Raw genomic sequence first — 27,754 nt, forward strand, 5'->3', positions numbered from 1 at the left:
TATATTCACCTCTCTGTTAGGTAAGTACTCTCTAAGTTCTTTACACCTGATCATCACAGCTATTTGTGCTTTTCGCACATCTCCATACAGATCTAGTCTCTTTTTTTTCTTTCTTTTCCTCTACTCGACTCTTCTGAAAATGCTTTCAACTAGATTTTATAGTGTGGCTGTGGTGGATTTGTGATCATTTAACCGCAAGAGCATTAGTGAGGTCAGGGAAGGAGTCCTAAAATAAGTTCAATGTTCCAGTACATCCCCCCCAAAAAATAAGTGTTTAGTGAGCTTGAAATTTCCTCCACTTTATCTGTGGCACACCATGTTTTCATAGAGTTTGCTTTGTGTACAGGAGTGTTGTCCTGTTGCAACAGATTTCGAGCCTTCTAATACTAGGACATCCCAGACCATTCTGTGCATCTAACTTTGTGTCAAATCTTTAAGGAACAACCAGGTGTTCGGTCGGAGTGGGAGTCAGTTGTCCACTTACTTTTGCTTGTGTTGTGTAGCTGCGGGTTATAGAGCAGTAGGGATGCAGTAATGCTTTATATAACCTGGGATTGTTTACGCTAATTGTTTGTGGAGATTTTCTTAATAATACTGCGAATCATCCTCGTGGAAATTCCCCCTCTACTGCTAACAAAAAAAAAACTTGTGTGTGTTGTAACAATTGTTCTTTGTTTCATTCCTTTAACTGGGTACGGAATTAAAATGCAGGTATTTTGCACTCATGTTGTATCATGGTCACATCTTCCTACTTTTTTTTTTTTTTTTTTTTTTAGAGAATGTTTTTCTATCAGCAGCTCCCTCATGCACACACACAAAAAAAAGCTTTTGAGAAGTAACAAATATTCCCTGTGGAAAATTTCCACTTTGCATCGTCTTTTTTTATTTATTTATTATTCTTTTTAAATCTCTGTTTGGCCTGCTGGAACTTGCCTCAAGGTTATCTTAATTTTAACAACCTCTAACCCTTGATCACGCTTTTGTTATTACTCTCGCGCTCGCCCCTCCTATAGCTCTTTCGGCTGTTTCCGCTGTCATCAGCTCACAATGATTATTATGAGACACAAGAAAGGGCAGGTAGATATGAGTGATGTGATGCAAATATCATCAGTGTCATGATTCCTTTTAGGCTTGTATCAATCATGCATAGTCTAAATCGTTTGCTAGGAATAAAATAGTGTTGCCTTTTTAAGAAAAATAAATGTTGCTGCTTCATTTCATATCTATAGAAGTATATTTATTTGTGTTTTTTGTTGTAGAAAAAGAAATTGTAACGTATATGGGTCATTCAAGTCAAACCGGGACTTTTGATAGTACATAAGTCGAATAACTGAACACAGTCATGGAAGTAAAAACTACCTTTATTTCTCTATATAATCCCCTGCTACACTTAACGCACTTCTGTTAATTTAGCATTTTAGTAGTGCTTAGATTCCAAGATAGAAAGTTGTCTCAGTCCGCCGGAGCCGCGATCGGACTGCTAGTTTCGTTGTGCGTAGCGTTCACACAGACAGATGCGTCTCTTCCACAAGATATCCATCAATTTTCAGGGATCAGGCATTCCGCTGGCTGAATGTTCACAGAAATGATTGCAGTGGACTCCAAGCCACGTCGGCCAGGATATTCATTCACGCACGTACGGACTTGTTAAAAATGTTTGCACTATTCCAGTTTTTTACTGCGACTAATATACTCATAACTGTTCTGTGTAAATGTATGCTCATGATATCACAATCTGCTGCAATGCGGTGTTCATTCATAATGGTGCGAGCAGTAGTGTTTACTGGGTCATGGGCACGTGGCATATCAGGAGTGATTTGCGCGTGCAGTGATCCCGTGTTACAAGCTCAGTCATCTTTAACTCTTCGTCATGACAGCGGTATTACTCGGGCCAAAGGGAAGAGATGATATTTGGGCCCATTTTTAAGAGGCGTCGGAACAAACTTCTCTCAAACACACACACACATGCGCTCTCCGTGCGCACACACAAACTGTGTGCATGGAGAGTTTGTGTGCGCATCTCATAGGTGTCACTTTGCGCATGCATTTCATATGTAGTTGTATGTGTGTTTCATGTGTGAAATTCTTTAAAGTAAGTATAATTAGCTGAAAACATCAGATGGTAAGATACATGTTAAAATGTTAAGATAATTATTTTGTGAAAAACCTTTAAAAAGCGTCTTGGCTAGACTAGATTAACTGTAGGGTTAGTTAATAATGTTTTTTGCAAAAAGGTTACATTTTCATTGATTAAAACTAGACTAAAATGTCCAAGACTTTTAGTCGACTAAAACGTGACTAAACAAAAAAAGGATAAGATTAACTAAATATGATAAAAACTAACAGGGACATTTATCTCGAGACTAAGACTAAAATTGAAAATAGCTGACAATTAACACTACTGTCTACTACTTCAGCTGATTTACAGATATTTAATGACCACTTTATAATTTACCAAAACACATGAGACAGAACTCAAAGTGACCTTTTCTGTGTCACTTCTCAGCACAGCAGTATTTCCATCATCGACTTTAATATTTAAATTACTCAAGTTTTGCATGAAAGGGTTTGTGTGAGGTTTACACGCACGTTCACGCACACACGCACGAACACACAAAATCACTAATGCCAAGAGAACACTTGTTTATCATTATCGCCCTCTTATATATTAACAATAGGAAAGTTTCCGGGGGGAGAACCGCTAGAGCTTTACTGTCAGGAATTTACACACAACAGCTCCTTCATTACAGCAGGATGACGCTTCGGCACTTTGTTTGGGTTTAATCCTCCAGGGGTCATCTGAGTTCACATGAACTGAGAGGGAGTGTGTTGTGAGGGCAATTGTCGGACGATCTCATTCGCCACGGTGGATTTTTTTTCCTCCTCCCTCCCCCCTCCACCGTCCACCCCCCCTCCTGCAGTTTCAATCTTGGTGTCACCTGAGTTGATATCTGAGCTCACAGCATGTCACTAGTGCTCCTGGATATCTTGAGAGCGATGTTCATCAGAAGCGAGGAGCAGGAGCTCATTTAAATGTAGACTGTTTCTGTGTTAAAGATGGTGTTTTTCTTGCTGGTGCTCTGACCTGAATCAGTTTTTCCTCTCTCTCTCTCTCTCTCTCTCTCTCTCTCTCCTTTTACAATGCGCTCTTATTTAGAATGATAGCAGAGGGATCTGGTTGGTAGTTCTGGCTCAGTGGAATCTGTGGACTGGATTTGTGTGTAAGTTGGAACTAGATCCTAACGAGGAGGAAGAAACCCTGGTGTTTAGCATGCGGGCTGTGCTTTTTCTGCGTTTTATAAACACTGCTTTCTGCAGCATGCAGTATTTTTCTCTGTGTAAACCAGAGAGCATTAATCTGTAATTGCCTCCCCATGGTTGCAAGTGCTTTAGATCTGTACATATGGACACCCGAGAGGACGATCATTAGGGAGAGATCGGGAGGCCAAGGAAAAGGCTGAACAATACTGAAAATAGTCACAAACCTCCGACCTGCTGAGCTTTCCGTGTTGCAGCTTTGCATTTTATCATCAAAATATGCAATTATGAATTTTAGGTGGGAGAAAAAAAAAATTCATAGATCCCTCTTTAAATAAAACATCAGATTAATCAAACTACTTGTGAATCTGGAATAATCTCATATATACTGTACATGTTTTGATTTTAACTGGCATACCTTGGACGTCTAGCCCTAATGTCTTATTAGTAACATTTTGCCAAGTCATCCCTCGTCCGTTGTGACCCTGCTGTCGTCCTTTTAATGTAAATTCAGTTCATTATTGTAAATTCAGATCTATTAGTGTGTACTGTATGTTTGTTCTTGTCCGATGTAATATAATGTATAATCTTTCCCCATGCCTCTGTGGCTATGAAACAACTCCTTCATCGTGATTCCTTATATAGTAGCACTTCCTATAACTATGTCCTGTGTTCAGAATCAACATCCATATAGCTCAGAATAGTGTCCGCTGGAACCCCTCTTTGTTTAACCAGCAAATGAGTCTCTCTATGACTCTCACATCTTAATGACTGGTTCTTTACGTGACACAACACCTGGTCAGAAGCTTAAATATGCTTTCTTTCGCTGATAATAAACAGAGAACTTCTGAGTCATGTATGCGTGTGTGTTTGTCCTTCGTGTGTGTGTGTGTTTGGGGCCTGGCGAATAAGAGTATCAAAGTGCAGCAGACGCATCAAGCTAAAATTCTTTACGAACTTGCGAACATTAATTCATTTTCTAAATTGAATATGTTTGCAGTTCTTCTTTAATCCTACAGTTGGTGCACTTTGAACTATTCACACATTAGCAGGCACAGAATCCTTTGTGGGAGTAGAGAATAATTTTATGAATTGTGCCGCTCAGTATGAAATGTAGCCTTTTTTTGTTTTGGTTTAGTCTATTTACCAAATAATTCTACTTTACTCTTCTGTATTGGTTTAACAGTATAAAAAGTTATTTTGTATTGTTAAACTAAAAAGTGTAGAACTAATCTTTTAGAGAATGTACTACAGTGAATTATTCATGTTAGATTTTAGTTGTATAAAGCTTTAGAGTAAACCATAACAAAATAAAAATTTTTTATATCAATCCAGGACGATTATGATGATTCCCATCCCTAATATTTATTAGATTTTCCACCAAATATTCACCATAAAAATTATTTTAAAAAAAGCTGATTTTTAGACACCAAAAAACATTGCAGCATCTTGTATTATTTACAACAGTTTCTCCATTTGCCACCCGCCCCACTACCCCCCCGCCCCTGCAGCCTGTTACTGTAAAACCCTGCCTACTCTAGTTTTATCTGTAGCCATTTAACTGTGTGTACACAAGTGGCTGCCACATTTATCCTGCGGTGATACTGTGCTTTAGGACATCCTTAGAAATTAAAGGCACTTTCATATTAGGCAAGTTTGATTTGTACCATGCCGTGCTCAGGATTGATTTTGATTTTTTTTTTGTCTGTTTTTTTCTTTTAATTACATTTAGTGCATATAGTTTTTTAATGAGCCTTTTGCATTGCCTTAACAGCTATGCATCTTGTTTCAAGAACCAGTTTAATAAAATCAATTGAGTTCAATTTTATTTTGTATAGTGCTTTTAACAATTGACATTGTCGCAAAGCAGCTTTACACAATCAAAAGAATTATTTAAGTTTGTATGAGATGTGAACGTGTATAAATCAAAGTAAGACGAATGATGAATGATGATTGATGAGCGAAGCCGAGGACGCCGGCGACAGTGGCACTCCCTGAGATGGTAATAGGAAGAAACCTTGAGAGGAACCAGTCTCAACAGGGAACTCATCTTAATTCGGATGAAACGGATAGCAGGAATTGATCTGCATCATACTGTGTGAGACAGGAAGTTCAGTATAACAGGAGGTGTGTTTAAGTTAAAATGGAGTGCAGTTCGTTATTGGAGGCTCAGGTATACTGTAGGAAACTCCAGTCCTGAACTATCGAGTGACTGAAGTCACAAGTCCTCAGAGAACAACTGTCTGCATCAGCCGAGGACAGGACCGTCTTCGTGAAAAAGTGGAATTGTCCCCAGTCATCACACGCATCCCAGGCAGACCACGCGGGGCATCCATGCGATGAGATCTCCAACCAGAAGCAGCACACCAGGATGACTCAGTCAGGTCCAGGGGGCAGAGGGGGTCTGGATCACTAGAAGCTCAGAGGCATCATATATAGCTCGACAGAGAGACGGGTAGAGGGAGAGAGAGAGCAGAAGAGAATGAGAGATGGCAGTTAGGTATGGTCACAGTCAAACGATGTATGATATAAATTTTAAGTATTTATTCTAGACTTTTCAAAGCCTGGAATCAGACAGTGGCAGAAAGTTTCAAGGATAAACGTTACAGTTCAATTTTAAAACCTGAGAAACAGGGATGTTTTGGCTCTGATGTGCCATCTAGTGGACTTTGCTTTTACTCCTCCAGATGTATACAAGATACGCAAGCGGGTTTGTCGACAATGCTGCTCATAGAGTGTGAATGTACAAACTGTGTGGCGACATCGAATTATATTTGCACATTATGCATATTATTTTTATTTAATTTTATTATTCTTTTAGTTCGACATTGGCCGATCTGCAGATCTGCAACTTCAGACATATAATCTTACAATGCATAATTTTTTTTACAGTCTTAAACAACATGTGCGTAAAATTAAGAATGATTCTTATGCAAATGTACCACCAGTTTAAGCCCAAGTATAGGGATAGAATAGTCTCTGTGTTTCAGGAAATTATATTTTATTTACTGCAGACTAAATATAAATCAAAAAAAAATTTTCTAATGTTTTTCTTTCCTTCATGGTTCCATAACAACGAAAAGAAATAAAATAAACTTACAGAAAGAATGCGTATGGATTTGCTGTAGATCAGTGAGCTGCATATTAAGCTCCGTGTTATGTAACCATTGCTTTGTTTGAAGCTGTTTGATCAAAACGTGCACGGGAAATGGTTTTTTTTAGGAGCTCTAATGTTTAAATATGCAGTGTCTTTTCCTGCTGCTGTTTTTTTATTTATTTATTTTTTATTCAGGAACAATGCAGGCTGCTTAAATTCTGTTCATCTTTTTTAAAAAGCATAAGCACCACCTTTTCTTTTTGGTTCGTACGAGAAACATCTGGCTTTCCTGTTCACTTGCAGTGCCACTGGCGCCTCTGGCAAAACCAAAACAGTCCTCTCAAATGACTGCGGTGGATTTGTTGTGGCTTCAGCTGCACTTTGATAGCTAAAGCTATAAGTCTATTTAAATCCTCACCTCGTTTTTATGCTGCCCTTGTAACTCTCAAGGAACACATGGACTAGATAGATCAGAGATCGCAGCGGGAATTGGTGTTAAAGTGAACGCTAACTTTTTTTCTCTCTCTCTCTCTGTCTCCTCTCCTTTCAATTTTTTTTCTCTCTTTAGTGTGCCCAGAGCGATGTGGGCAGCGGGCATGTACGGAATCAGGAGAGTGCTGCCACGCACAGTGCCTGGGCAGCTGCACAGCACCAGACAGTACCACGGCCTGCACCGCCTGCCAGCACTACTCCCATGAAGGTCGCTGCGTGGAGCAGTGCCCTCTAGGCACGTACATGTTTGAGGGCTGGCGCTGCATCACTTTAGAAACGTGCTCCGAGATCCACCTGTCTTACTCCGAGCGCTTCGTCATCCACAAGGGCGAGTGCATGATGGAGTGCCCACCTGGGTTTAACCGTGAAAACAGTCAGAGGTAAGTCAGACATGTGAAGCAGCATCTATAGCGGTGATGAACCGACACTTTCTGTGAAGGCTGCCCAGGCACTGTGTATCCAGTGATTTTCATCTCTAGACGCAATTACCACGTGAGCAGCAATTCAGTTGGCCCTTATTCTGCTAATTTGCAGCTTTGTACGACATGGGACCGGACCAGTAGTGTGAATAAACATGAACGATGAGCCAGGAATAGGTGTTTGTATTGTAATAATTTGTACGGGGTCAAAGTGGGCCTGGAGCCTGGACGGGGTGTTAATCCATCACAGGGCACACGCACACGCGCACACACACGCACACACACACTTACACGCTACGGGAAATTTGGGAATGCCGGTAACTCTAATCTGCATGTCTCTGGACTGTGGGAGGAAACCGGAGTACCCTTAGGAAACCCACCAAGCACGAGGGAGAACATGAAAACTCCATGCACACCGAGGCGGGAATCGAACCCAGACCCTGCAAGGCGACCGTACTACTAATCACCTCCAGTAATAATAAATTATTTTACTACTTTTCAGACCATTATATCGTTGTACCCCTGTCAGTATTTCAAAATGATCAGTTTTCACTTTTTTGGAGTTAAAAAGTTAAGTTTTTAAGACAGGTACAATCCACGCATTTACAGTATCCCCTAAATTTCTTCTTATTTAGTGATTAGTTCTCCCTAATCACACAGAGTGAGGGCTTTTGACATTTGCTTCCTCAAAGACGACCTAAAGTGGCACGTCTATATGAACTGCTGCTCGTGCGACATCACAGGCAGTGTAACACATGGAGGGAACGTGCTAACTGCCCTCACCCCCCACCAGCATTTTTGAAGAGCACACAGCCTGGGAGTAGAAAATGAAAGGCAATTTTATTACAAAATCAAGATAAAAATGATTTACCGTCATTGCACAGGCAGTGGAATGTAGTGTGGGAGCAGGCCAGCCAGGGGGGGGAAGCACCGGGCTTCTTATTTTTCTATGTAATTAGTGATTAACGCTAATTCATTTCTGTCCAGATACACATGCTGTTTACTTTAAAGTTATAGGTCTCTACCTATAGTTGAAAATAGCTGTTGAGAGACGTGCCTCGGTAAAGGTGTGACTATACAGCCTGAGCTGCAAAATACCCCTTACGCACGTATTGCATTACAAACATCTATTCCTGGGCTCAGCATAAGTGTTTATTCTGTGTGTACGTGCATGTGTGTCACCATCTTGCTTTTTATATCTCCATGTCATGGTCTGTACTGTCATGGTGTTCTGTACATTTGAAAGGTATGAGTTGCAGGAGAGGTAGCAGTGTAACACGTTTAGAGCCATAGCAAATTACACAGCCAAAGGGTTTCCAGTGCAGTCCACATCCCCTGCCGGGAGAAACAGCTGTAGTGTGATTTAGGGCAGCATTTCCCAACTCGGGTTAGTTGCGGCTTTACAGGGGGCTTCCTGTAATTACTGACAGATTACTGAGTGAAGTGTTAGCGTCATCTTAATAATACATTTATTTTGTACAAACCTGCTTCAAGCCACAAACGGAGTGCTTAAATCAAATCATTTAGACTGAAATTTTACTGACAAACATTTGGTAACTGCTGCTATAATGAGGGCGTGACAGAATTGTTGGGGAGTCCCAGCCAGACATAAGCGCAATAATAAAGTAGAGCAGTAATAAATAGGTTATACGTGTTTCAAAACTTGTCATGCTTTGAGTGACATAAATAATGCATCTATACACACAATAAGGGTGAGAGAGAGAGAGAGAGCTCAAAGCATTTTACTTCCCAGAGGAAATTTGTGTAATAGTGTAAAATCAAAAGATAACCTAAATTGCATTAAATGGTTATACAGCAGAGCCTAAAAGTCATCCGTAAGTTTAGTTATAAATTAGAGAAAATACTTTGATTGTGTTCTCACTAATCAAAATTAACTAGACTTTGGGGTCAAGTGTTCTCATAAACGATCCCGGTGGCCAAATGTGAAAACACCCTTAAATTCCTTCTTTAGTGCAGTAATCAAATATAACCCCCCCCCACCCCCGAAAAAAAAATCCAGTTGCATTAATGGATTAGTCCATCTTGTATAACAGCTCTAATTTTAATCCCCCTATATGAGCAGTGTTTCTTTTCCCTTACAGCATGTTCTGCAGCGCTTGTGATGGCTTGTGCGACAAGGTATGCGAAGGGAAAGACATCGACTCTGTGGACGCTGCACAGTCCCTGAAGGACTGCACGGTTATTAACGGCAGCCTGCGCATCGACATCCGCCGTGGCAGTAAGTATCTGTATAATACTTCACTCCTGCATAAAACACTTGTATTCGGATTTTGGGTGGCACTCAGTCCTTTATCTGTGTTGCAGACAACATAGCATCCGAGCTGGAGAAGTTCTTGGGCCTCATCAAGACGGTGACAGGATGCGTGAGGATTTTTCATTCTCCCACTCTGAGCTCGCTGTCCTTCCTCAAAAGTTTAAACCACATTATGGGGAAGGAGCTCTGCGATAAGTAAGCTTTACGCGCTTGTGGGTTTCGATATTTATTGGCATTAGAAAAGAAATATTGCTTTACGCTGAAGTTTTTATAGTTATTTTACTGTTGAAAATGTTTTAAAATTATTTTTTAAATTATTTCTGATTCCTAAAACTATGTTTGAGATTTCTTGATGCAAATAATAATTTGTCTTATTCACTATACATAAATATTGCAAGTTTTAGTTGGCTTAAGAAAGGCTTACTTTAAAAGTTGTGGCAAAATTGCTTAAGGACACTGAAGTCAATGTATTATAGTGGTCTTTACCTAAATGCAATAATAAAAAAATAATTGTGGGCAGATCAAAAAAGATGTGCAGGAGCAAGAAGCCCTACAAACCTGGCGCAGTTACACCTGTTCCGTCCAGACGAATGGGCTAAAATTCCAGCAATGTATTGTAAGAAGCTTCTGGAAGGCTAACTGAAACATTTCACCCAAGTTAAACAATTTAAAGGCCATATTACCAGATACTAAAGCCCAATCCCAATTCTATTTTCTACCCCTTCCCCTACCCCTCGCCCCTTCCCCTTGTCCCTTGAAACGAAGTGGAAAGGGGAAGGGTTAAAATATTTCCCCTAAGAAATGGGACACCATTACAACACTGTTATACGTCATCATACGTATCCGTTCATTTACATGTACACATATGGCCGTAAGCAAAACAAACAATGCATTATCAAATGCTTGGCAAACTGCCGTGCTACTGAACTTTCATATTTGTTTGTAGCATGCAGTAAAGTGTATATGACATAAAAATATATTTTTGTAATATCTTGCAAACGGTGCTATCCGCTAGCAAACTTTTGCGATTTTTTTGCAAACGTTTCTTTACATAACATTACCATAAACACAAACACAAGACTAAAGGTAATATACATATGATAAAAACTTGTCATAAAAATCCTTATTAATGGCAAAAATTTGTTACGTTTATGGTTTAAGCTGCTTGCTTGAGTGAGCAGCCATGTTGAAAATTTCACTTAGCCCTTCGTTTAAAGTGAGGTCCCGAAAAATCTTTGTTTGGAGGGCTATCTGGCCCTTCCCCTTACCCCTACCCCTCCAACCAAAAGAGAAATGAGACACCCCTACCCCTTCACGTGAACGCGCCAAACAGAGGGGTAGGGCTAAGTGTAGGGGTAAGGGGTAGAATCGGGTTTGTGCTTAAGTGTATGTAATCGTCTGAACCACTATGAACATATTGAAATAAATAAAAGCCCTTATTCTAAACTTTATATTAAAATTAAACTATACTGTAATGATCCTGAGCGAATGTATGCTAAAATTAAATGCTAGAAATTGTGAAAAACTGGGTTTAAATATATTTGGCAAAGGTGTATGTAAACTTCTGGATATATCTGTGTGCAGCTTGTGTAGGATCCCATTTGGCCAGAACATGCACACACCTAGGAGCAAATGTCATTTAACAAACCGACATTTCACTTTCTTAAAATATTGATCCTAACTGACCAAAGAGAGGGAATGTTTACCTGGGTTAAATATCAGTTGTTGTAAAAACTTAGTTTACATATATTTGGTTAAGGTGTATGACTTTAACTGTAGCCTAATTATTCTGATACACATTAAACAAGTACACTCTAATATCTTTGTACGGTTAATTTTGTTGCTTTATTTGTTAGATCAAATTAAATGAAACCAAAATTGCATGAACCAAGCCAGTCTCATGTGGAAAATTGTAGATGATGGCAACAGAGGGTTTTGTCTTTGTCTTCTTTTTCCTCTTAGAAGATTGATAGTTTTATCCTCTTCTGCAGCATGTATGCATTCTCAGCGTTTGATAACCAGAAACTCCAGTTCCTGTGGGACTGGTCACAGCACAACCTGACCATTCATGCTGGAAAGCTGTTTTTTTCTCGGAACCCCCAACTGTGCAAGTCCGAGATTCGTAAGATGTGGCTGAAAACGGGCATCAAGGAGAAGTTTGTGGAGGAGGATTTCCGCAACAACGGCATCAGTGCAAACTGTAAGTGTTTAAACTACAAACTCTTTTAGAACCTAGTACTAGATGTTGGATTGGTTAGATTTACATTTGTTGAAATGTTTTTGTGTTCCAGGTAAACTGAAAATTCTGAAAGTGCTAAGCAATAGCACTGGGAGTAACACCATAGCATTAACATGGGAACGCTATCAACCACCAGGTTACAGAGGACTCATCAGTTTTGAAGTGTACTACAAAGAAGCGTGAGTCTTTTGGCTTTTTACACCTGGTGAATTTTTACACCTGGTTTAGCAGTTACACCATATGGCCAAAAGTACATGGACACCTAATTGTCACACCCACGTGTGTCCGATTCAGAACTATGAATCGGTAGAAATGTGTTTGTAGTTGCCTTCTAAGAAGGGTTAGGGTTAGGCGTTTCCCTTACTGAATTTTGACGAGAACAACTGCAGTGGGCCCTAAGCCACCTCTGTTAGAATCGTCATTCACGGATGAACAGCTTTCTTTAAAATGTTTGCACCATTTAAAAGTCACTGCAGCTAAGAGTCTCCTCACTGTACTAAGCCTAAAGTCTTATGTAAATATGGATGAGTATTATGCCTTTGTTCAACAGAAAGTTTTATCACAAATCCCAGCTTGTCTCAAACAAACTTCGTAATGTTTAATATTTGGTAAAAGTAAGACTACTCTATGCTTCATCTCCTCATTGTTGATAATTAAGACAACATGCCCCAGTGTTTGTTTATCCTTGCACAAATGTATTATCCACATTAAATCACTTTCACTTCTATAAAGATCTGTGTGATGGTTTCATTCTATGACAGGCCTTTTCAGAACATCTCTGTGAATGAGGATCTGGATGGTTGTGGGTCCGACAGCTGGAAGGTGGTTGATGTGGACTTGCCTCTGGACCAAAACAGAAATCCTGAAGTCCTTTTGGCAGGCCTCAAACCCGTGACGCAGTATGCCATCTTTTTGGAGGCTGTAACTTTCATAGTATTGGACATAGACACACATCTTCTGGGGGCCAAGAGCAAGTTGGTCTATATTCGCACCAAACCTAAAGGTAAACAGTGAATGTGTACTCTTATTTAAGACAGAATACTGATCTATGAAATAGTGTGAATAATAAACCTAATATTCCTTGCTCCAGTACCTACAATGCCTGTTGATATCCGTGCCTACTCCAACTCATCCACAAGTCTGGTGGTTCAGTGGTCTCCTCCTGTGTCTCCCAATTCGAATCACATCTACTATCTGCTCCGTTGGCAGCCGCTGAAAGAAGACAGTGAGCTCTACCAACACAACTACTGTTCTAAAGGTCTGGCATAAAACCATGTAACATATACATCTCATACTGTACCTTTGAGAAATTAATTTTATTCCCAAGACTGTACTTATGAGTTGGTTAATAATTAATATGTTCTTTAGGTTTCTGGTATTTTATAAATGTATTTTCTTTTAGTCATGATAACACATTTTAACTTAAATTTGACCCTAAATGAAACAAACATACTGTAAGTAACTCAACTTGGCGAAAATAGGCTGGTAGATGTTTTTATTGGCTCTCAGGAATTAAACCACAAGTTCTCTAGTCATGTTTTTTAATGTTTATCCATTAGTGTTGTGGCACATTTCTTTATTAATATATTTGTATTTTTATTTGGTTAGTATTAAGCAACTATAATGAGTCACTGTGAAGAGTAAATAATCTTTTAAGAATTTCATATAGTTTAAGTAAAGTGTGTCATGGGTTGTACTGGTCAATTACTTTTGATAAACATTTTTAAAAAAAAACTGCAAACTAAATTATATGATTTTTTTTAAATTAATTTTAAGAATATTAATGAATTGTAATTAATTATAATCCAATAATTATACACTACCTGGGCAAAAAAGAAAGTTTGCACACTTCAATATTTTACTCGACAGCTTTGATTACAGCACTCAATGTGGTATAAAAATAATTCCTGATTCTCCTAGAACATCTCTTTCACAGTTTAAGTCCTGAAATATGCTCATTTGAGCAAGACGAAAAGTCCTTTGGTGTGATATTCTGGTCATTCAGTACTTTCCGGTCACCAGCTGACTTCATTTATTGCCACATAACGTTGCTTAAACTAGACCTGACTAACTGAAGCAGCCCCAAAACATAACACTGCCTCCAGAGGCTGGTACAGAGGCCACTGTGCATCAAATTATGTGCTTCCGTTCCTACCCTGACATGTCCATTGGCCTGAAAATTGGACAAAATTGGACTGGACTTATCTTTTTTCATTGTTCCAATGTTAAACCTTAATGCCCCCTTTCAAATTAAAGCTTTTTTCCCTGGTTACTGTAAACGCGCAACTGTTTAATCCCCTTCCTTCAAGTTCGGGTGGCACTGTGCACAAGGAAATGCTCTTACTTTCATTATTAAACATAGCCGTGATTTCTGTTGTTTTTTTTAATAACTATATTAAATGTTTAAGTGATTTACAATCATCATGGTAATTCATGATTTAAAAAAAATATATATATATTATTTTATTTTTTCATTTTACCTGATCACATTTCTTCCCCAAATTCCAGAAATTTTAACGTTGTCTTTGCCTGATGATAGCCAATAATTTGACCCATTTGAAACAGCAGTTTTCGGCAGATGGTGTACAATGTCTAGGTTCAAAAACTCATTGTCACTTGTTACCTATATAGAAAACTAAGTGCAGAGAGCCATTGAAACTGCAGCATTTAAAATTCTGAATGTCAAAGTGATAAAAAAAATATTGAGACAGAGTTAGGAGGAATCTTATTTTATTATGCATAAACATGGAGTAATTCCCGCTTGTGCCACCAAAACAACCCTAACTCGTTGAGGCATGGACTCCAATAGGCTACTGAAGGTGTGCGGTGGTATCTGGCACCAAGCTTTGAGTAGCAGCTCCTTAAAGTCCATCAAGTTGTAAGGTGGATTAGATAGGTGGTACAGGTCAAAGTAACCTCCACACGAACAGAGGACCCAAGGTTTCTAAGCAGAGCATTGCCCAAATCATTACATTGCCTCTGCCTCAGCTTGCATTCTTCCCATGGTGCATCATGGTTCTTTCTCTTACCCATGTAAGCATCACTCGAATCCTGTCATCCACATGATGTTACAAAAAAAAACATTATTTATCAGACCAGTCCACCTTTTTCCATTGCTCCTTTGTCTACTTCCACTCCTCACATGACTGTTATAGGTGTTTTGTTGGTGGAAACGGGTCAGAGAGGGCACCCTGACCAGTCTGTGGCTACGCAGCCTCATATGAAACAAACTATGAGGCACTGTGTGTTCTGACACCTTTCTACCAGAACCAGCAATTTGAGCCACAGTAGGTCTTTTATGTGATCAGAATTCAGGGGCCAGCCTTCTCTCTCTTCTCAAGCATCAGTGAGTCTGGGCCACCCATGACCCTGTTGTCAGTTCACCGGTTTTCCTTCTTTGGACCACTGCAGCCTGGGAACATCCCACAAGAGCTGCATTTATGGATCTGCCATCACAGTTTTTGCTGCTTCTAGCACATCAACATCAGGGACAAAATGTTTACTTGTTACCGAATATCTTCCACACATTTCTTTTATTTGTAATGAGATAATCAATGTTTTTTCACCCGTCAGTGGTCACTAAACACAGTGCTTGTTTTTTTTAAGTTACAAAAAATGTAGTACTGTGTTTAAGCACAGTAAGACTATTTGCTTTAATGCTAACTTTGCTTAATATTAAACTCATTTATAATTTCATCCATCTCTGTGAAGGCCTTGTATCCATAAAGAATTTAGTTTCTGAGAGGTTATATCTCATGTCTAAATGTTTTCATCCTCTGTCTTTTTACAGAACTAAAGATTCCCATCAGATACTCCACAGGGCTGACGGACCTCGCCAGGAACATAAAGGCTATCGATTCAGACCCAGGAGCACAGAACAAAAGTGGGTGCTGCGATTGCCCTAAATCTCACGAAGATATGAATATGAAAATTAGTGACACCCTCTACAGTAAGGCCTTTGAGGACTTCCTCCACAACACCATCTTCCACCCCAGGTAGGTTTTAGGAATAAAAATGATTTTTCTAATCCGGTCTTGGTTTTGTCCTTAAACGCAGTGACAGTGGAGCATAAGCTATCATAAGAGCCTTCCTGTTTGTTCCCACCCAGACAGATTAACCTTGGGATGTTTGGTATTTATGCGTCATTGACCTGGCTTTCCTTGGCATTAAACTAGCATTGAGAATGAACCCAGTAAACCTTAGGATAGGCTGAAAGAAATAAAAAAATAAATAAAAGCCTGCAGTTCATACTTTGTCTTTCTTACTGCAAGCTTAATAATATGAATTAATTATATGGCAGAAATAAATCACATAACTTTTTGAGTTCACAAAATTACTATTCACATAAAATCAAGTAGTTACAAGAAGCAAAGAACTGTTATGGTCTGAAAAACTATTTTAACTCAAACACACACTATGTGGCGTAAAGTCCATACATACATTTCGTTTTTTTATTATTATTATTATTTTTTTTATTTTTTATAAAGTTTGAAAAACTATAATTGACAGCATAGACACATTTTTGTAACTTTTTTAGTTTTATAACATTAACTTTTTTTCAGTGGAAAATTTACATACAAAAATAACTTTCACATTTTCAAGGTTACACAACTTTTGTGATTCAAACAAATCACAAAAGTTGTAAATATCAGGAAAAGCTAAAATTCTGATCTGTTACAAAAAGTTTTTTTTATACCGATACCAACTGTCACTTGTGTATAGGAAAAACAAAATCATCGCTCTTACCATTTCAAAACTTTTTTTAAATGGAACTGTATGCACGTACAGTGTAGTAAATTTCTTTGTATGTCTCAGCTTATTGGGAAGTGGTAGTCGAAGCGCAGAGTCACCAAAGATAATAGCACCCTATAAGTCATGTTTGTTTTTTTTGCTTTTATAAAGAATTGTTTAAGAAAGTTGTTTACAATGTTAAGTATAGTTTAAAACAAAACAGGTTATGATTTGTTTGTTTATTTACCCAGTTATTTTGCTCCACCAACACATACCCTTCTGCACCTGGTAAAACTAACTAACCATGACTGGCAGAACTGGTGACCAACAGTTAGTGACTGACCGTTGTCAGTTTAATTAACAGGGGTGAAAGTGGTTTTAAATTCTTACTCATACTTTGTGCCCAAAAGATGAGGAGAATAAACCATGAAGGTTGTGGACAGTCCTGTACACCTCCTAAGTTTTTCTCTATAGTTCCACATATTCTACTGTAGAATATCCGCACCGTTAACTTCCGGGCTCTGGGCTTGAATTCTAAATGGCATTAAATCTAAAGCTAGTGCTCTACGTTGGCTATACAGTCAAGTGTTTAACACACCCAACAGTGCCCTTGATTAGGGATTCATTATTCAGCCTTTTTTTTTTAGAAGCTAGCTAGTTTTGTAGCTCGCTTTAGGCATGAATAAAACAACAATTCGGAATGTATTAGAAGAAATTATTAAGGAGATAAAGTGCGCCCGTGACTGGTTTTGAATGTAGGTCTTGGCAGGCAGTTGCTCTCTTCTCAGTACTGCAGACCGTACTCGCATACTTGTGACTGACAGTAAGTGTATTTTAGAACATCTGTGACGCAAAGTGTCCCACTTAAAATAATAAAAATAGAAAAGTAGTATGTGGTGGTCAGTGTTGCTACTGTGATGGGCACCATACATAAATCAGTGTTAGGGAAAACACTAGATTGTCCAACTGAAACTTAAACCAAGGGGAAAATTTGCCTTTGGTTATTATTCATTATTAATTATTAATACATCATTGGTTAGTAACGTCTTAACTATCGATTGGGACAAATGTGCCAGACAAAAGTCTGCTAAATACATGAAGTGTTCACAGCTTCAGTGTTCTATTTGCTGAGGACTAACACACGGCATGCTCTGGACTGTATGAGGGACCACATCTGTGTCACATTACCTGCCAGCTGTGTATAAGCTGGTGAGTGCACAAACAATCTCTCATATACAATTATGAATGTGCATCTCCTTCAATTCTCTGATCTAGAGCTTGGCTGGCTGGTTCTGGTGAAGTAGACTGAATGTTTATGTTAAGAAGTGATGTAGTAACACTTTGATTTATTTTTAAAGCAAAATAAGAACAAAGTGACTTGAGGATGCAGGACCACCTCTGAACCTATACATTACATTGTTGTACCAGAAAAAGTTTTTGTTTCCCCCCCCCCTCCATGTTGGTCAGTGTCACCCAATTACCAAACATGTCTGCAATTCTGCCATTACTCAGCACATGTGGTATTTATTTTATTTTTTGTGTTGAAAGCTGAGATAGAAGGAAGTGCCTCAAGTTTCGAATTCCTGAGAAGAAGACAGAGATTTAGAGCAAAGGAAATGATATCCTTTCAGTTGCAGCCCCCCCAAACAGCTCGAGCTGGACTGGCTGCCAGGAAATGCACAGTAATGCCATCTGGAATAGCGATGAAATGAAGGGAATATCCCCTCCAGCTGGAGAGTGGGTCTGATGAACAACCGCCTCTCCACAGGAGAGGGGGGCAGCTGGGGAGCTGAAGCTGGAGAGAAAGAAAGATGCAGGGGCTGAGTGGAGGAAGTGGAGGAAAAACAGATGAGAGAGAGAGAGACTGCCTGAGGTTGATCAGGGGACGAGAAATTGAATGACGGTATGAGGGAAATGAATGAACGAGTATGTTTGCGCCTGAAAGGAGTGCAAAGCGGAACTTGGACAGATCTTTGTGGTACATTGGCATGTGAATGTCTAGCAGGCGTGAGAAACACTCTGTTCGTATGCATTGCATCGACAAAGTGCTCCAGTGTGAGAGACTTTAAAGGAATGGAAACCAGCTGTGGCAGCTTGTGTTTGTGTGCGAGTGTGTACGTGTATATGGAGGACGTTCGGAGGGGTGGAGGGGAAGGTAGCATCCTTGCCAGATCATCTGAGGACAGAGCCGTGCTTGCTTTGGCAAAGAAGTTAGTGACTCGCTCCCTTGGAGTGGATTAGAGCAGCCAGGCGGCTGACACCCCACTCCCTTGGCCATCATGCATGCATATAAACTCAATGTGTTTTAATGTGTTAAAATGCCTCATCTAATCATGAAATAAAATTACTCTATGCTTCAAAAGGACATTATACCAGTACAAATGAGTCCTGGAAAATGGTATAAAAACGCAATAAGGATTTTCAGTTTCTCTTTCAAATTAAAGCTAAAGCAATGCAGCTAAAGTTTATCACATATCGCATGCTCTAAAAGAGATCAATGGCACATGGATCAAAGAGCTAAAAGCTAACTTGTGAAAGAGTGTGCAGCACTGCTTAGCCAAGAATAGATGGATGTTTAGTTCTCCTCTGCAGTGTTGTGTTTTTCTGTGCATTGGATAGCCGTGAAAGTTACAAACATCCTCAGAGTGGCAGCAGATGTAGAGCTGTAATGTGTTTACAACTACAGAAGAAAACACATCCAAAGAGATTTCAGGTTGCTGTTGAGCGGGAGAGGTTGTGAAATCCTGCCTCCGTTATGGGGAGTCACATCTATGCACGAAATGGAATAAGAACCACACAAGGACGATAATTTACAAAGTCCCATTCACTGTTGGGAAGGAAATAACAGGGATAAACTATCTTGACCCGTACCCCTGCCACTTATCACAACACAGATGCGGATTTTTCTTTTCAGACCAGAGCTTCGTCAGCGCAGGGATTTGCACGGTGTGGCTAACTCCACCTTCCAGCTGGGTGCCAAGGAGAACCCAATTGAAGGCAGCTTTTCTACCTCAAAACCACATCTGCAGGAGTTTCATGAGAAAAGGCTAGAAGAAACAAGCACTGAAATTCAAGGCCTGCAGCCTTTCACCGTGTACCGCATCGACCTGCATGCTTGCAACGAGGAGATCAAGCAGTGCAGCGCTCCTGCCTTCGCCTTCCCCCGCACCCAACCAGCAGGTAAGATGACCGTAAACACAGATAATTAATGTTTGTACTGTACCTGCATTTGGTCTGCCAGGAGAAGTGAATTAGCTGCTCAAAAGCCGCAGTTACTTTTCATTTAGTGTCCAAACCGAGAAGTATTTTATAGGGATGCACCAAAATTTCGGCCGCCGAAAAATTTCGGCCGCCGAAAAATTTCGGCCGAAATAGCATTATCGATTTCGGCCGAAACGTAAGAAAGCGCCGAAAATAAAAGCCGAAATTGTCGCCACGCCTCTCCCATCCTCCCGTCTCGTTCGCGCTGTCATTAGGCATCAAACACGGAGTATGTCGGCGGTTTGGAAGCACTTCTCATCAAGTTTCAGATGAGGACAGCAAAGTTGCAATATGTTCCAGAAAGAAATTTTATTTAGTTTTGTTATTGTTAAACAGCCTTATTACTGTTATTTATTATCAATAAAAGTTTGATTGCTTAATTAATTTGTAGTTTTTTTAATACAAACAAAAAGAAAATATTTTAAACATGTTTTTTAATGAAGCCATTTTCGGTTTCAGTATCGGTTTTCGGCCAAGTGCATCCAAAAATTTCGGTTTCGTTTTCGCCCCAGAATTTTCATTTCGGTGCATCCCTAGTATTTTATCTTCATTTATCGCAATGTGTATTTTGATGGGCTGTGCTCTGTTTTGCCTCCTGTAGACAAAGCTGACGACATCCCTGGCCCAGTGACGTGCCACAGTTCAGATGACTCTGTAATTGTGAAGTGGCCTGAACCAGCACATCCCAATGGCCTAATCCTGCTCTATGAGATCCAGTTCCATATCGGAGGCGAGGTGCTCCATCCCTTTCATTTTCACATATTATAAGCTGTTACATCTTTATTGACTGGCTCATGCTTAGCTATCTTTTCTGAGACATCCCCAAAACAAAGTATTGCAAGTTTTGCAACATTTGTTTTCCTTCCACAAGAGTAGAAGTTTTACTTTACAGCTAGGTGAGAAAAATATAGAAAAGCCAGGCCACGTTTGACTGCATCACACGTTTTAAATGTTGTTGCTAGAGAAGCACTGGTTGCAGTTTTTTCTACTTTGCATTTTTTTTATTTATTTTTGAATTGTCTGAATTACCGATTTTAACCGATTTATATATTCTTAAGAGTTTTTTTTCTAAGAGCTACATTTTTGTGACTTTAATTAAAATATCAGTTATAAAATGGACAATTAACATTTTCTCTAAACTGCACAAGATAAATTTTTTTTGTTTGTTTGGGATTAAAAATGAAAATTTTCGAGGGCGGTATTATGTGCTTTCTCTAGGACACATGACACCAGAACATGATAATCACATCTTTTTTGAGCTGCTGTAGACACAGAGTTAGAGAGCAGGAATAAAGTCCAGATGCCCATGATTGGTTGGTGCTGCTTTGATTGATGTACACGTGCACCAGATCCTCCTGAGGGCACGGCTGATCTGCTTCCTAGATTATAAGATATATTGCTTTATTTGCAGTTATGTTTTCTAAATAAATGCTGTTTACGTAACGTTGCTTATCTCAATGATTTTACATAAAAAGCAAATATTTTATTAGAAAAACATTAGAGATAACTAATGACACTTGTTTGGCTGTTTTTTTTTTTGTTTGTTTTTTTATGTTGATGTTTGTGACTGTGTTGTGTCTCAGCTGGAGAAGCACACGTGTGTGTCCCGTCAACAGTATAAGGAGCATCGAGGTGTACGGCTGAATAACCTAGGCCCTGGGAACTACTCTGTCCGCGTGAGGGCCTCCTCATTGGCTAGGAATGGCTCATGGACACCACCCGTAGCCTTGGACATCCAACAACCTGAAAGTAAGAGATTGTTATGGTCATTTTCATAAAAGGACGGCATTCTATGTACTGTTAACAGCACTGTTTTCTCCATAATTGCTGGGTTTTGTATAATTGTAGTGTTCTATGTGACCTCCTTGTCATCCCACCCCCCTTTTTTTCTTTTAAAAATACAGACTATGAGAAACTCCTCTTCTTAACATGCATCCCATTTCTGCTGGTTCTGGTGGGCCTTGCAGTGACCTGGTTTGTGTTCACCAAGAAAAGGTATGGAATGTATGGCCTGTCATAAGTTTTTACGATTTCCAATTAGCATCAAAACTATTGTTTTTGTACTTTTTGTAATTCTCTTTCCCCTTTATATGTTTATTAGCGCAGCACTAACGAAGTGCTGTTTTTCTTTTCTAACACTTTTAGTGCAAGCTTCAGGGGTTTGCCTAAAACACTGCCGTCTGCTATTTCTTTTTATGTGAGGGTAAACCGGGGTAAAGTTTCATTAGGCTAGCTCATCAGGGGAAAAAAACAGAGCAATTGTTCGAAAATAGTGTTTAATATAATGAGGCTTTTGGCGGATAAGAAATGTTCAATTTGAAATTCGTAGGAACAACGACAGACTCGGAAATGGAGTCCTGTATGCCTCCGTCAACCCGGAGTACCTGAGTGCAACCGAAGGTGAGTGAAATCTGAAGCTGATGGAGAAACGGGAATAGTGTTATATTTGAAAAAATACACTTTATGCCCAATATCTGCTCCGTTCTGTTCAGTTTTTTTATATATCTCTTTTTTAACAATGGTCATTGTCGCACAGTGTTAAAGAATCAAAACCATATGATATCAGCTAGTAGGGATTGATCTTAAGTCACACTGTGTTAGGAGGCTAATAATACTCTATGTTAAGTAAAACAGGAACAGTGGTTTAATACGAAGTCCACTCTTGTTATTGGAGGCTCAGGTAGAAAAATTGATAATCAGTACCTGACCTAACTGAAGCTCTTGTTGCTGTACTTTGGGGAATCCATGCAGCCATGTGCCAAAGCCAAAACGTAGTGGAAAGTCCTCCTAGAAGAATGGAAGCTGTTATAGCAGGAAATGGTGCCTCAATCTGGAATGGGATATTCACAAGGGGTTGTGTGATTGGGAAATTGTGCACATACTTTTGGCCAAATAGAGTATCATGAAGAGAGTGCAATAACCGTAAGCTGAGAGGAAAACTGTCTAATTTTGTTTGCGTGTATGCTTATCATCAGTCCATAATAACCTTTTTCTCTGACTTGTTTTTTTTCCAGTTGTGAGAATGTGTCATAGTGTGGGATCTCTTATGCAATTTTATACTCAGGAGAGGATTAGTCTTATTGCTTTATTTTCAGATGTTACCAATATCTGATGCGAGTTGTAACTCTTTAAGGAATACGCTGGCCGCAAACTAAATTTGCGCAATTTTCTACTTGGCTTAAATTTTGTCAGTAAGCCCAATAATACATGTGATGTCTAAAAACTTCTACCTCAGTTCTGGACTTGGAGCTATAGTGCTAATGTAACTAACGAATCAATAAAACTGTCTAATACCGCGTCAAGCTAAACAACTCGCCCTGCTCTGAGCCGAGTGTGATGATTTAGTCGTGTGTCAGACTTACAGACTCGTACAGTAAATACAGACCTCTCTTATTTGTTACCAGCGTTAGCCTTGTTGGAGACCGGGCGCCTTTGTAGCATTTGTAGGAAGATCTGGGAAATTATGAATCCTGGTTAGATTAAGTTCTGCTTTCATTTTGCCAGTGTATGTCCCCGATGAATGGGAGGTAGCACGGGAAAAGATCACCATGAGCAGAGAGTTGGGTCAAGGCTCCTTCGGAATGGTGTACGAGGGCATCGCCAAGGGCGTTGTCAAGGACGAACCTGAAACGCGGGTGGCCATAAAAACAGTCAACGAGTCCGCCAGCATGCACGAGCGAATTGAATTTCTCAACGAAGCTTCCGTCATGAAGGAGTTCAACTGTCACCATGTGGTACATAAGATAATATATTTGTTTGTTGACAGTTACTTAGCTGTTTAAGTTAGATTATATTATTTTCTGTGTTTTAAGTTTTTTTTTCCTTTGGTGATGGGTACAGGTGCGGCTCCTTGGTGTGGTGTCTCAGGGACAGCCTACTCTAGTTATTATGGAGCTGATGACACAGGGTGATCTGAAGAGTTATCTACGTACACTACGATCTATTAAGGTAACCTTCCCTCAGAATAAGCATCCTAGTGTTTTTAAGTCTGTGTTTATGTTTAAAAAAAATGTTGTAGACATGTAACAAGCTCAGAAGTGAAGCAATCACAGACTAACAGGTTTTTTTCAAGTGCATTTGTGTCAAGGACATCATAGACACACTATATGAAAGATTCCTATACTGTTGTCTCTATTGTGTGTGTGTGTGTGTGTGTGTGTGTGTGTGTGTGTGTGTGTGTGTGTGTGTGTGTGTGTGTTTATGTGAGACCTAGGGCCAGGTGTCGTAGTTAAATTCTTTCTTTTATATAATCGCGTTTCAGCAACAATGTTCAGCCAATCCATTGGCAGAGTTTCTTGAGCCATGAAACTCTTATGAGAGTAAAATGATAACAGGACAGGATGCGCCCTAGAAGCAGAGGCTCAGGATAAGGGATTTATGATTAGACCATTCCCCAAGGTTATACAAAATATCATGTCGACATGTTATGAACACGCACACACAGGAGTAACAAATGACATTAAAAACATGATAAAATTACTTCCTCAACCCCTTGAGCCAATGACCTGCTGTGACATTATAATATAGCAGGTTTTTTTCCTGCAGTCAGAATTTTATTGTCTTATATCTTTCTTTAGTTCTTCCCACTGTATGTAAAAGGTGTAACTTTAGGATCCCATTTTATCTTTGACCATTCAGATAACTGGTTAGTGATGTATTTTATAAGTGCTTGAGTCTGTCTTCCTTTCTCATTTTCCTCCTTCCTTCATCCTCAGAACACATCCTGCCTGCCTTTGCCACCACTGACGAAAATGATTCAGATGGCAGGAGAGATTGCAGACGGCATGGCCTACCTCAATGCCAACAAGTTTGTTCACAGAGACTTAGCAGCCAGAAATTGCATGGTGGCTGAAGACTTCACTGTCAAAATTGGAGGTTGTTTCGGAATCTTTTTTTTTTTCCCCTTCCCCCTTGTCTACCACGATCAAGTACAATGGAAAAAAAGAGTTTTTAATAAATATGTATCTTCTAGCTAGACAGCAACATCTGCGTCAGATGTGTTTTTATTTATATTCAACCAGTTCAAATGAACATGGCCGTCTGGCTGATCCATACTCAGATTCTTTTTCCTATTAATCAGTAAGCTTTGTGCAAACTTAAGCCTATAAGCTTCATGTTTTGTTTGGCTTCCCAACAGGCTTTGCTATATAGAAATTGTGGAATCTCACCTCATTTGTCCCGGCTTTGTAGATTTTGGCATGACGCGAGACATTTACGAGACGGATTACTACAGAAAGGGTGGGAAGGGCCTGCTGCCTGTGCGCTGGATGTCTCCAGAATCCCTCAAAGACGGCGTCTTCACCACCATGTCTGACGTGTGGTAAGTTTCCTTTCCATACATTTACTTTTCAGCAATGGGTGTAGTGTATGAGATGTGCCCTGGTGGCAGACACTTACACAAACTTATACTGTCTGAATTTTGTTTAGAAGGTGTACAAAATTTGTCACTGTGAATATGATGAAGAATTGCATGCTTTGATACCATTTTGGAAAATTATAGTGCCATAAAAAGTATTTGTTTTAAATATTATTTTTGCTATATTTGTCACAGTTACATTAGTCAGATCATCAAACAAACTTTAATATTACTTAAAGATAACCCAAGTAAATACAAAATGCAGTTTTTTTTATGCCGATTTATTTATTAAGGGAAAAAGCTGTCCAGACCTACCCGCCTTCACCCCTCCCTTTTTTTTTTTTTTTTGGCTATATCATAAATAAATGACAAGTCCTTTAAATAAAGTTGTTTCATAGCTAGTTTAATATAAAAAGTAATATATTCTTTTAAAACCAGTTAAATAATATATTAATTGAAAGCTCGTTATTTAGTAACAATCTGTGATTTGAGGTTATGTACAGTAGGCTATGTATAAGCAACCTAAAGATTTTGTCAAATGAAATAAAAATTTCACTCTGTAAAATAAAATTTATTATAAAGCTCTGCTACCTTCTGAGGTTTTTTATTAAAAACATTATATATAAACATTGGACAAAAGCATACAGCTAAGCAGAAATTCACATTGCACACACTCACATTTCACATTCCACAATATATATGATGGGAAATGGAGGGGAATTCCTCCTATATGTTTTCAAGCAGAGTTGGCAAGCAAGCCTCATCACAGTGGACATGGGGTAGAAACATTAAGCTTGTGTGACCCTCATCTAACAGTCTTTCTGTGGAAACCTGCTTGAGAAATCCATCTGGGTTTTCACCGTTGTGACCGCAGCTGATCTGAACAGTATTTCTCAAGATCTTAAAAGTTCTCTTTTATGGCTGCTTAGACTTGCTTTTTCTCTGCTAATGTTTAAGTGTAGTCTGGAGGAAATCCTATTTATTTGTCAGGTATGTACAGTTCATGTTATAGATGTCACTGATCTTTTATTTGATACCAGAAAGTTAGCATCATGGTGTCATTGTCAAGACCAGCTGCTGATGAAGGATGGGAGTTATAAGGTTCCAGCATCACATTGGTGTTTAATAAATTGTTTATAAGTACAGTGGGGGATGAGGAAAACATCTCTTTTACTTAGGAGAAAGTAAAGATATTCAAGGTCAAATATTGCTCCAGTTTTGCTATCAACAATTAATAAAGGTATTAAAGTACTTTTCTTCAGATTTTTTCAACTTACAGTATAGGTAAGAAGGAGCAACAAATGTCACATAATGTAGTGGAGGAGTAGGTGGAACGTTTTACTTTAAAATGTAGTAAAAGTAAAAAAAAAAAAAAAAGCATAAACTTAAATAGTACAGTAAGAGATTTAACACATTTTCTTCATTACTATACAGCACTGCATAAGGATGTTCTTACATTTCGATGTGAATACAGAGACAAAAGAATGTGAATGTACACTAAAACTGTATTTTGTGGGTGTGTTAACCTTTCTTTCTCGCTCTCTCTCTCTATCTCTACCTGCAGGTCATTTGGTGTGGTGTTATGGGAGATAGCTACGTTGGCTGAGCAGCCCTATCAGGGTATGTCCAATGAGCAGGTTCTGCGCTTTGTCATGGAGGGAGGACTGCTAGACAAACCTGACAACTGCCCTGATATGATGTAAGTCGTCTTTTCCTCCTTTGAGTTTTTTAAAGAAACATCAGTGAGAACTACACATCTCGTGGCTTGCATCTCCTCAACAGTGTATAGCATATTTAGATCTATTATTTGCTAAGTCAGCAGAGAGTGTTTACTGGAGCCAGCATCTTTTATTTGCTTCTTCTTGGGAATGTGTGGTTAATACATTAGCAGGTTTTTTTTTTTTTTAAAGAAAAATTAAAAAATCAAAGCAGTTTATTAATCCCCCCAAAAAATTGCTTTGCATTGTTACAGTTGCTCACTGTAAAAAAAAAAAAAAAAGAAGAAGAAGGAAGGAAGAAACCACATCAACAAAATTATAAAATCTAGGAAAAAATAATAACTATAAAAATGAGAATTAGAGTTTATAGCTGTGTTCTACAATGGAGGGAATGTGAAGTGAAAATGAATGTGTATGAGAGTAACCACGGGTTATGAGACAAACAGTGGACATACATGCACAAAGCACAGTTTTGTACTGTGAGACTGTTTTATATTGTCATTCAGTGTTTGGGGATTTCTTTTGCAATGTCAGCTCTGATACTAATGTATTAAGAGGGTCACCAACCAGCCGTGTCCTGTAAAGCAAACTCACTCTTCAGCTGGGTTTACATAATCACGTTAAAGTGATGCAAATCTGAATTACTGTTTTAATGTGACGCTATTTTAAAATTTATTTATAAGGGATTTTTTATGCATCTATGCACTTATAACCGCCATCATCATCATCTTCATCATCCTCTATTCTTGACTATTCAGTGGAAGGATAAGGAAAGAGTAATTACTTGATATTTGGGGACTTAGTTCAAGCCAGACTGAAAGGAATTTGGCAAAAGAAAGTAGGTATTAAAATCAACGTGTGATGCCTGGGATGTTACACAGAACAGGAGCTTCTCAATAAAGACGGAT

The 27,754-nt window shown here is 39.0% G+C and overlaps 1 protein-coding gene across 1 annotated transcript in view; it reads left to right on the forward strand.

Annotated features, from left to right (window-relative positions):
• The window catches only part of igf1rb (insulin-like growth factor 1b receptor), a 90,033-nt gene that overhangs the window by 52,913 nt on the left and 9,366 nt on the right, over window positions 1-27,754 (forward strand). The window contains exons 3-20 of the mRNA XM_053512742.1: window positions 6,924-7,227; window positions 9,369-9,505; window positions 9,592-9,736; window positions 11,533-11,741; window positions 11,833-11,959; window positions 12,542-12,783; window positions 12,871-13,038; window positions 15,571-15,775; window positions 19,426-19,691; window positions 20,374-20,507; window positions 21,356-21,521; window positions 21,677-21,767; window positions 22,102-22,172; window positions 23,277-23,506; window positions 23,613-23,720; window positions 24,488-24,647; window positions 24,963-25,092; window positions 26,693-26,827. Of these exons, the coding sequence (XP_053368717.1) occupies window positions 6,924-7,227; window positions 9,369-9,505; window positions 9,592-9,736; window positions 11,533-11,741; window positions 11,833-11,959; window positions 12,542-12,783; window positions 12,871-13,038; window positions 15,571-15,775; window positions 19,426-19,691; window positions 20,374-20,507; window positions 21,356-21,521; window positions 21,677-21,767; window positions 22,102-22,172; window positions 23,277-23,506; window positions 23,613-23,720; window positions 24,488-24,647; window positions 24,963-25,092; window positions 26,693-26,827 (3,028 nt within the window). The remainder of the gene's footprint in view (window positions 1-6,923; window positions 7,228-9,368; window positions 9,506-9,591; window positions 9,737-11,532; window positions 11,742-11,832; window positions 11,960-12,541; window positions 12,784-12,870; window positions 13,039-15,570; window positions 15,776-19,425; window positions 19,692-20,373; window positions 20,508-21,355; window positions 21,522-21,676; window positions 21,768-22,101; window positions 22,173-23,276; window positions 23,507-23,612; window positions 23,721-24,487; window positions 24,648-24,962; window positions 25,093-26,692; window positions 26,828-27,754) is intronic.

Source organism: Clarias gariepinus, chromosome 15, assembly GCF_024256425.1.
Source record: "Clarias gariepinus isolate MV-2021 ecotype Netherlands chromosome 15, CGAR_prim_01v2, whole genome shotgun sequence".
In the NCBI taxonomy this organism is placed as follows: domain Eukaryota; kingdom Metazoa; phylum Chordata; class Actinopteri; order Siluriformes; family Clariidae; genus Clarias; species Clarias gariepinus.